At 36.0% G+C, this 10,886-nt stretch overlaps 1 protein-coding gene across 2 annotated transcripts; it reads right to left on the bottom strand.

The window, feature by feature from the left end:
- Positions 1-7: 7 nt before the first annotated feature.
- On the bottom strand, positions 8-10,382 carry acsl4b (acyl-CoA synthetase long chain family member 4b). 2 transcript variants are annotated; one of them, XM_059551045.1, is made up of 15 exons: positions 10,238-10,382; positions 7,948-8,181; positions 7,666-7,843; positions 6,336-6,445; positions 6,113-6,251; positions 5,867-6,017; positions 5,085-5,208; positions 4,925-4,996; positions 4,696-4,835; positions 3,217-3,386; positions 3,064-3,138; positions 2,735-2,929; positions 2,530-2,644; positions 1,270-1,427; positions 8-955 (listed from the first exon to the last, which is right to left on the bottom strand). In XM_059551045.1, exons 2-15 carry the CDS (start codon positions 8,176-8,178, stop codon positions 798-800), a joined length of 2,016 nt encoding a protein of 671 aa, XP_059407028.1. In that variant the 5' UTR covers positions 8,179-8,181; positions 10,238-10,382; the 3' UTR covers positions 8-797. The 2 variants fall into 2 exon arrangements, with proteins under 2 accessions (XP_059407028.1, XP_059407029.1); XM_059551046.1 differs by lacking the exon at positions 10,238-10,382 and adding an exon at positions 8,711-8,745.
- Between the last annotated feature and the right edge of the window lie 504 nt (positions 10,383-10,886).

The following is a 10,886-nucleotide window of genomic DNA, read 5'->3' as shown; positions in this document are numbered from 1 at the left end:
AATGTTGATATGGTTTTTTATATATATATACCCATAAATCTGTGTATGTGCACCTGAGCAACCAAAGATAAAAATGTAAAGAAATAATAAAATTCTTCCCTTTCATGTCAGTGGTATACATAAGAATAATTTCCCATACATATGTAAACAAAGTCATCCCACATTATATTCTGTAGTTTACACAGTTCCCAGCTTTATTTCTGCTGATCATAAATTGACGTTTACCACTCTTGCCATCAGAAATCAGCTGGGTGACTCACACTAATCAACACTGCATCAGCTTTTGTTTAATGGACTCTAACAAACAATAAAGCAAACAAACAAAAACACCATGCAACTAAAAATTTGACATTTAATAACTGCATCCCAAAAACGCTTTCAAGTAAAGGTGGCAATTAAAAAAAATATTTGACATAGATATGCTTCAAGGCACCTTTATAAGTAAAAATAAAAATATTATATATATAATTTTTATTTTATTAACAGAAATGCAAACATATTTTACTTGTCATAAGAAAAATCTATTCCTCACAGTACTTACTCACAGAGGAAGTAATGACCATTTACATCCAGCAGGGGGAAGAATGGTGTTTCTACTGCGAACAGCAGGATTTGCAGTGACTTTATGTATGGACGAATCCCAATTAGCAGAATTTTAATCATGTCTAGTGTATGGAGTAAGACAGGATCAGAGTAAAACTGCATTTTGATGCAATACTATGATTAGGGGGATAGTAATCTACAAAGCATAGTAGTACACCAGTTGGGAATCAGCTTAGATGAGTGTTGCATGTCCATCATTTAGCCCCATATAACCTCTCAATGTCCTTTATATAATGATTTTTCAGCTCTTTTCTCTTTAGTTTGAAGGCATCCGTCACCAGACCTGTTTCTGGAGTCCAAGCCTCAGAACTTAAACAAATCTTCTCTGGAACCTCAAACCTTTCCAGTTTACCTACAGTACCACACACACACACACACACACACACACACACACACACACACACACACACACACACAATTAATTTATATAAATTTTATACACATAAAGACACAAACAAAAAATAAATGCCTTTGCTATTTTCTCACAGTATCAAACATACAAATCTCTGTAGTGACAAAAGACACTGTTTGAAGGTAAACTCCATCACCAAACAGACAGTTTGGAAAAAACTCCATTGAAAGCATTACACACTTCCACGTTCTGCAGCATATACTTAATTAACCAAACATTATTGAGAAGTTAGTATAACATAAAAAAATGCTTACTTGTTATTGCAATCTCTTTGATGACTTTTAGTACTTCCTCCTCCATCTTGGTGTGTTTACAAAGCTCCTCCCACTCTCCCTCTATCCCATTCTTTTTTGCCAGCTCAGTCATTTGCTTCTGATTGGGCACCACAAAGCTGATCAAGTAGTTCTGTTCACTGATTGGAAATAGTACAAGGATATATTAGTATTGAAATGATGGCATGTGTTTATTCTGCATAGTGGTGTCTTGGAGCCTGCATGACAAGTTTAGCTTGTATCAATACACACATTAATGTAACTAAGTGGTTTGCTAAAACCACAAGATTAAGGACTAGTTTTGTGGCTCTATCTGTTTTCTTTAAAGCCATGGATAAGTCCAGTAATATAAGAAATTGTATCATTTTATATCAATACACATCTGTTCAAAAAATCTTAGTCAGCACTTTTTTTTCAGTTAAATTTTATTGTATCATACTGAATGTGCACTTTCATTGTTTTGCTAACACACAATTTCTATATTTGATTGATTATTGATTATTCATGGTTCTTTGATGGATAGAAAGTTGAACAGTTACAATCTTTTGTAACATTACAAAAATCTTTACTTGCATATGTGACCCTGAACCACAAAACAATAAGGGTCAATTTGTTTCATTGAAAAAAAAAAACCCCTGATTAAATAAGATTTCCATTGTTGTTGGTTTGGTAGAATATGACAATTTTTGGCTGAGGTACAACTATACTGATTGAAAATCTGAGGGATCAAAAAATGAAGATATTGAGAAAATCGCCTTTAAAGTTGTCCAAATGAAGTTCTTAGCTAGGAATATTACTTATCACAAATGAAGTTTAGATATATTTACAGTAGGAAATTTACAAAATATCTTCATAGAAAATGATATTTTACATTATACTAACGATTTTTGGCATAAAAGAAAAATTGATAATTTTTAACCATACAATGCATTGTTTGCTATTGCTACAAATATACCCGTGCTACTTATGACTGCTTTTGTGCTCCAGGGTCACATATTTGATCAATTTAATTAATCTTTAAATGAATGTAAAAAACATTTAACACAAAAACACATGCTATTTTTTTATCAGATTAATAGCTGTGTATATGGACAGATGTGCAGCACCCACATAATGTTATAAAATCAATCAGTATAAACACATATGACCAACAAAACTGTGACATGGCGATTTTCTGTGCTAAAATTTATCCAGGTTAGTCTCTAGATACAGAATATTGTGGGATATAAAGTTGTGGTGTACCTGCTGGCATAGACACAGATGTTATCAATGAGGGGGCTGTTTTTCAGGGCAGATTCTACCTTCCCCAAAGACACATATTCACCTGCCTGCAGCTTTACCAGGTCTTTCTTACGATCTGAGAACAGGAAGTGGAGGATTGGCATGTCATGTTTGACAGAACAGCAGACGTCTCTCTCCCCTGTTAGATGATTCAGAACTTACTCACCCACAATCTGCAAACAACCATCTGGATGAACTTCCCCGACATCTCCAGTACAAAACCAGCGCTGCCCTGCGTCATCCACCCAGAAGTTGACATTTTCTCCCTCCCCCTCACTCCCAAAGTATCCCATGGCAACATTCGGTCCACCAATCAGAATCTCTCCTCGTGGGTGTGGCTTGTCCTGACTGGTGTATCCACCTGATGATGAAAGAGAGAGATCGGTGGTAGGTTAGGAATGTAAAGTGAACCTGAGAACCCTCAGTTGCTGTTGTTGTTTGAAAATGGGGGTGTGTGTGTGTGTGTGTGTGTGTGTGTGTGTGTGTGTGTCTTACCCTCAGGCCAGTCTCGCAGTTTTATTTCAGAGCAAATGAGAGGAGCTCCAACTCGTCCTGTACTGTAATCAGAAACTGCAAACACAAGTTTGAACATGTTGGCACAGGAATGCAGTTATTTTAACATGCAGGAAAAAAAGTGTGTGCACTAACATTCTGAGATAGCTCCTGCTCCACACGTCTCTGTAAGTCCGTAACCCACAGCGACAGGGCAGAAACACACGTTCATAAATCTCTGTGTGGAAGCAGAGAGTGGAGCCCCTCCGCTCAACATCAGACGTACACACCCTCCCAGCAGCAAATTCACACGCTTGAAAAACAGCCTGAAACACACAATCATATCATCTCAAACAAGTTCGTAAAGACAGAGACCATTTTGTATAGGCAAAATCTGCCATTGCAGCACTGCATAGGCAACATTTGATCACTCTTACCACTGAGTACACATTTTGAACTTACAACACAATTTACCACACAAATGTGTTTGTAAAATAAGCACACAGTCACGCAAAGTTTAGAAATGTAACTATTTAACCTTTTAAAATACTATAATACATATTTATATCAAAGTATATTTTCAATAAAATAATAGAACAATATATATATACCTATCCAAAAAAGTCCTCATTTGGATTCAAATAAGCAAATAATAATGAGTCTAGACTTGGATCAGTATTGCATTAATTAAAATGTTTTTGGTATATGTTTTGCAATAATTATTTTAATCCAAACTGATGCAGCCTTTTATTTCTTTAACTGTAAGATGTGCCCACATACATATTCCAGGATGAAAAGGACAAGATTTACTGGACCCAGATTGTGAAATACTGGTTTAGAGAGTATGAGGAGTCATTTTCATGTATGAATCAGTCACCCCAGAGTCCTAAACGTAACCACTTAGTTGATTTTACAGAGTGGCTCATCAACCCATTTTCTATTCAAGATCTTGGCCAAAAATGAATGTGTAACTCTTTGATGACATTAATAAATCTTGTGGTGTTGCATAATGTTGTCAAATCAATGCAACAATAAAAGCACAATTTTATCAGAGAAAAAGTGGTCTAATCAAATATTAAATTGTGCAACCTATTTTTCTTTCAAAATTTGAGCTTGATGAATCTTGTCATTGTCACCGTGGGTAGGTTTTCTGACATGGTTACACACTGCTTCAGTTAAATGCTTGAGCTAAATGAATTGTTGCCAAACATACAACTTTACATATACAGTAAATGCAATAATGATCAAATCCTAAAATCTTAAGTAATTGCTTATTCAAATCCAGATGGATATATATAGAAATAAAAAATATTTATGAGTCAAATACTTTTGCTTCAAAAGCATAAGAACTGTTTCAGCTGGCTGGCACCATTCTGTGTGACTTTAACCAGCTGTGGCAGTTTATATGCAAAGCGTCCCTTTTGGCTATAGAATTTTACAGCTATTTGTCAATAATGCAAATAGACAGACAGAGAGACAATCAGACAGACAGACAGACAGACAGACAGACAGATAGATAGATAGATAGATAGATAGATAGATAGATAGATAGATAGACAGACAGACAGACAGACAGGTAGATAGATGGACAGATGGACAGATGGATGGGTAGATACCCATGTTTAACTGACTTACATGTTACACACCGGAGAATCGGCTCCTTGTGACACCTTCTGTAGCTTATAGTTGAATCCCACTTTAAACAGAGTCCTCTGAACCACTGACATCTCTCTTAACTTCCCATTAACGTTCTTGCAGATACGATCCATGATCTCCTACACACACCAACAGAACCATACACACAAATATTGAATAAAAAGAGGAGAACAAAAATAAAACAAAGTTTTTCATGTTTAAAACTCACCGGTACTGCCGCTATCAGTGTGGGTTTAAGCACAGAGCAATCTCCCTTGCCACCGATCTTTATTTTACTGGACTGCATAGACAAGTGCACAGGTCAAGTATAAAGAAGATGATATAGTAGAGGAACAGAGTATGTGTGTATGTATGTTTGTATGTGTTACCTGGTCCGTGAGTGTGTGTGGGGAGGAGTATCCGAGCCTGCAGCCATATGACACACAGGATATTTCTGCCGTCAGCTCCAGCACATGAGCCAGTGGGAGATAAGCTATATAAGTGTCCTGGGACCTGTACATACACAGCAATGTTTTTATTGTTAACTAAAAATAAAACTACTAAAACTTATTTTTGTTAATTGAAATTAAATATAAATATTAGTTGATAAAATTAAAAAGAAATAAACATTAAACAATACATTTAGAAATGTAAATTTTTTTTAGTTATTTTTAATTTTTGATGCCTTGGAAACAGCTGAAATAAATAAGTTGAAGTACTAAAATTAAAACGGCTATAAAAAAATTAAGCTAAATAAAAATGTTTTAAAAAATGACAAAAAAACTATCATTAAAACTAATTAAAACTGAAAATATAAAAAATTTAAGCTAATTCAAAAAATGAATGAATACCAAAATAGTAAATAAATAACCCTCACACAAAAATAAAGATTTAAGATTAGTTTGAAAGATTAGACACTAACTTGTATTCATTTTTACATGCATTTATTCATCAGTTGCTAGTTTTCCATAATTTGTGTAATTTTACACCCGCATGTCTCTGTTGTTCCCTGTATTTGCTTCACCACACACTCCTACTCCAGTTTTACCCTACTGATGTATTATGTCTTAACCAGACATTACATGATTTAAGCTGGAAGTAATTTGTTTGTCCGTAGTGTATGGAAAAACATGCAAATTATTTAACTGGTATTAGTGTTACAGTTGCTCACCCCAGGCCCGGGATCCGCTGGCACTGCCCAGCCATTCCTGCAATCAGATTACTGTGTTGCATCTTCACTCCTTTAGGCCTCCCTGTAGACCCGCTGGTGTACATCACCACTGCGAGATCAGATGCAGTCGGCTTCTCATACTCTTTGCTTACTGAAAGAGAGAGAGACAAAAAGAGAGAGTACGTGCATTAGCTCAAAAATCAATTCAGTTTGGTTGTATAAATAATTGTTTTGCATGTTACTCACAGTTTTCTGGCTTTGCCCCGAGCTCCGTTACTTCCTGCATGCTGTGCATGGCGAGAGACTGTGGGTAATCAGCATGACGTACTTCACCACTGCCTGCATAGATAACATGCTGCAACCCTGAAACTGCACTCAAAACGTTCTGAGAAAAAGAGAAAGAGTAATATTTTTAGCCAGACCACACCGATAAGCACAGTGCCACTTGCATGTCTGTGGCTTTGTGTACCTTCAGTTTGGTCCGCAGCAGTTCTGTGCTGGTAATGAGATGAGTGGCTCCACACTGATTCAGCCCATAAGCTACAGCATCTTCCCCCAGAGTTGCATACAGCGTTACCACTGCGCACGCACGCACACACACACACACGCACACACACACACACACACACACACACACACACACACACAAAATTGTGCTCATAAATTCAGATAATCTATGCAGGATCTGCAAGGTTTGCATACATAGTTTAAATATAAACATAACTCAATTAAATGTTCAGTATGAATTTTGACAAAATATTTTACATAAAGGTACAAACATTCGGGGTTGGCCTGGCATGGATATTACTTTAGTATACAAGTTTAGTTATACAAGTTATTACTATGCATTTATTTTAGGCAAAATGTTGCCAATGGCTTTGCCTGTTTTTGTACCGGTAACGAAAATAGTTCCAAACAAAGCCAAAGCGAAATTAATTGTTGGCAAGCAGTAAAATACAGCCATTCCAGAAACATGTATATAATTTTTTTTCTGAACCACATTTTATTAATCTGGAACCTGATTCCTGTGTAGCTTACAACTCATTATTTTAGGAACTGAGGATATCAAACACTGGCCATCTTGTTCTGTATGGTTCTTGCAAAAAGTCTAGTTTACATATGGAAGTTGGACTCTGAGATGTAGGCTAAATATGCTGTCTTTAGGAGAACTAGGATTTATATTTTAAAGGATAAATGATCTATTTTTTAAGATCTGGAAACAAATAAGGTTACATCTATGAGAAGACAGATGTTCATAGGACATTATGGACATAGGCTTCAGTGCACATGTCTGATATAATTACAGTGTTTGTTAAAGTCTTTATTTTATTTTAATGAAAAGAGACTACAGTACGTATGACTGTGTTGTGTTACTTCCAGAGTGAATTAGTGTTTTTGAATGAATCGTTCCATTAGTTACTGAAGATCTCCCTCAAATTAATCTCCACCAGCTACTACGTTTAGTGACTTTACATTTATAGTGATGTTACCCATCTCTAGTATCCACCTTATTTTCCAATGCAGAAGTAAGCTATTTCCTGTGAATCTACAAGAGTTCTGATTCCAGTTAACCTCTAAAGGTGAATAACTAATAACAAAACTCTTTGTGTACAGCTAAATTTCCTGGAAATAGGCTATGTAAACCAAAGGTTACATAAACTCAGCTGTGAAATTACTTCTGAACAAAAAACACATCTGACTGTATGATTAAGATGTTTTAGATATGATTTAGATGATTTTTAATGTGTTTAGAGTTAAAGTAAAGTGTAATGTGTAATTGTAATTGTAAGTGTAATTACATGGGAAGTTGCGTCTGAAGCAGGCCTGTGCTGTGACCATCCATTCTACCCGTGTCTCACAAAAGATGGCAATGGTATTACGTGGCTGCAGGCCCAAAGCTGCCAGACCACTGCCAAAAGATTCCACTGCTTGACTGGCCTCTTCATAGGTCATCCAGCTGTAGTCCCCCAGGACCAACTACAAACAAAAACACATACCTTTCTATATCAACTGTCATTAATATTTCTGACTGTTTTCAACAGATTGAACAGAAACTGCATCAAATCAGTGAATGAATTTACCTTCTTAAAGATCTTCCCATTGGGTTGTTTTTCTTCTTCTTCACTAAGGACCTCTCTGGTGCCCAGACAGGGTGCCTTACTAAATCTCTTCACAGCATGTATAAAAAGTTTGTCCAGCGTGTCCACGCCTTCAAAGTCCTGTGTAATGAGAGCATCTGCGCATTCTACCGCCCGATACGGTCCTTCTGGACGTCCACTTGTACTCCTTGCTCTCTCACACTGCGGCAACATGACCTGCACACAGAACAACATATTTCCATATGAATCAACTTAAAAGAGTGCTGAAATAGTCACACATGGGCAAACTTGGACACGTGGTTGGACTCTTGGACACTCAGAACAAGCCACAGAAAAACAGGCAACCGATACACATGACTGACGATATGTGGTTATTAAATGTGGATGGAGAAACAGGAAGAGTAAGATTTAGACGTGCGTGTGATTGAATGGCTTATTTAGGAACTAACGTTACTTCACCACAAACCTAACACTAACATTCAAGAAACCCTGAAGATACTTCAAGAAACACCCGTGTTTTTGGTCAACTAAAGGCAGGGAACCAACGGAATAAATATTTATTCTGTGTAACACACACACACACACACACCCACACGCAAAGACATATTGATCAAACTGAAGTGGATGTGTACTGTATGCAGGCCCATAGCCAACTATGAGGTAAATTTTTTATGTTCAAAAATACAATTTGTTCTCTGAATGACTAATTTGCTGTTAAACTCTAATGCATGTCTGTATATCATACATAATTCAGTTTGTGTCCGTGGTACGAAAAAAAGGATCGCTGCGAGACACTGGCGATGTGAAGTGTGAACAAGGGATGACAGATACAAACTGTCGGAGTTCGAGTGAGGGCGCTGGCGCAGCCTTTATGCGATTTGTCTATTCTACTCAATTTAAAACTTTCGAAAGGTAATAGAGTAGAAAGTTGCAGTTTATGGTCAGCGATATGTTTATCTTACCTTATTTGCAAAATATTTTAAATGATGTCGATTTATTGTTAGTTTTTTGTTTGTTTTAAATATATAGATCTGGCAACACTGCATCGCCAGCACTTGAACTGACAGTAACATTACTCAAAAGAGCCCATGGTTATTACAGACAGGATACTACATACGATAAGGGAAACACAAAAAAATACCATGATATTATCTGTCAGAAACGTTATCAATGCTATCAAAAAAACAGTAGCATTTAACACCAGTACACAGATCTGTAGAACAAGTAGGCCACAGAATGAAACGAAAAAACACCAGTTTCAGAAGCATCAGTTGCACGGTCTGCTGGCTGCAAAAAAACAGATCAAATCAACATACACAGACACACATGCTGCTCCAGCTTAAGTTACAGCAGCACTATCCAGGAAGGCTGCTGTTTCCAAACTGATGACATCACCATTTGGAGGGATTTGAACAGTGTGTTCAGGAAGTCAGATGACCCACTTAAACATTTGGAAAAACTGTTCCATCTGTCAAACAAACACAAATTCTGTGATATTACTTTTATCTGGCATTATATGTAGCCCTCATACATATAATTCAATAAATTAAATGAAAGGGGAAGTAAAGACTTGTAACTGTTACAAATGCATATTTCAAACAAATGTGGTTCTTTTTTAACTTTATATTAATTTTGAAAACAAAATGTTTCCACAAATAAATATTGAGCAGCACAAAAAATTTGAATATTTACAATAAGATGTTTCTTGATATATATATATATATATATATATATATATATATATATATATATATATATATATATATATATATATATATATATATATATATACACACACACACACATTACTTTTTTATTAGTTAATGCGGATACTATATTTATGAAGGAAACTATTCATTTTTAAAATAGAATTTATTATTGAACATAATACCTTATTATTTTTAACTGATTAAAAGGGGTTAAAGTTTTTAAAAAAGTATAATTGTATAAAATGTATTTTAATATTTTCTGACCATTTAGACCAATCTAAAAAAGAAAAAACTTCCATCAAACCCTTAAAAAGAACTATAATCACACTGAATCACATATTGAGATACATTCTCACACAATGAAACTCTTTATCACCACTACTTTCTATAATTGTTTACATTAGTGTAAACACCTCTCCCAGCACTCCACTTCAAAAACATTTACTGCAGACTAAAAGTATAACATTACTGTTAACAACCAAAAAAGAAAGCCATCAGGTTACAGTCAAACATGTAACCCAAGGAAAAAGAATTTTAAAGTGCACGGGAAGCTGAAATATTACCTTCAAATAAACACAGAACACAGCAGTTCTTCTTTTCCTTTCTCAGACAGACGGCAGACTGCAACAAGAGGTTTGGGCTTCCCTTTTCTCACTCTCTCTCTCTCAGTCTCTCTTAGCTGATAGGATGTCTTTTGTACAGTCATTCTTCTAGTAAACCTCATTTAGAGCCCACCCGCTAACCTCAGCCAATCAGAAAACAGTTCTGAGGAGGAAGTTCTGAGGTTACTTCAGAGTTTTTTAGAGGGAATATTAGGAGGTGTTTCCTTTATTCTTTTAGTCTTGACTAACAGTTGTTCCTTTAACTTACTTACACAACCAGACACGTCAGAGCTGAGCACTATCTCAGACTTTAAAGAACACATTGTTCTATTAGTCAAACACCCACTCGTCTGATGCACATTTACTGTTGAGGGAAAGAAATTCCAAGAACATATGAGAAATCACTTAAGACTAGCTGTGGGTCATTGGTCACGAATCACACAGTTGCCAAACTCAAAACAGGTCTGACATGGAAATGTGCCTTAGGTGTAGCGGTTCATTCACTTTGACCACATAAATACATCACTGACTGATGGAGCTCCACGTGGTCTGATATAGTAGTCCTTTCCATGCCTACCACAAGCTTTAGCTCAGTAAAGGACCGTTTATT

Source organism: Carassius carassius, chromosome 5 (genome assembly GCF_963082965.1).
Source record: "Carassius carassius chromosome 5, fCarCar2.1, whole genome shotgun sequence".
Classification (NCBI taxonomy): Eukaryota; Metazoa; Chordata; class Actinopteri; order Cypriniformes; family Cyprinidae; genus Carassius; species Carassius carassius.
This window is presented reverse-complemented; position numbering and strand designations above follow the sequence as displayed.

Bases quoted from the DNA above. Each gene is read 5' to 3' on its own strand.
- acsl4b (XM_059551045.1), bottom strand. From the start codon at position 8,178: ATGTTGCCGCAGTGTGAGAGAGCAAGGAGTACAAGTGGACGTCCAGAA. The intron at 3,387-4,695 runs GTAAGTCAGTTA...TGTGTGTTTCAG, and splicing joins GATTCTCCGGTGTGTAACAT to GCTGTTTTTCAAGCGTGTGA. The intron at 1,428-2,529 runs GTACACCACAAC...ATTTCCAATCAG, and splicing joins ATCTGTGTCTATGCCAGCAG to TGAACAGAACTACTTGATCA.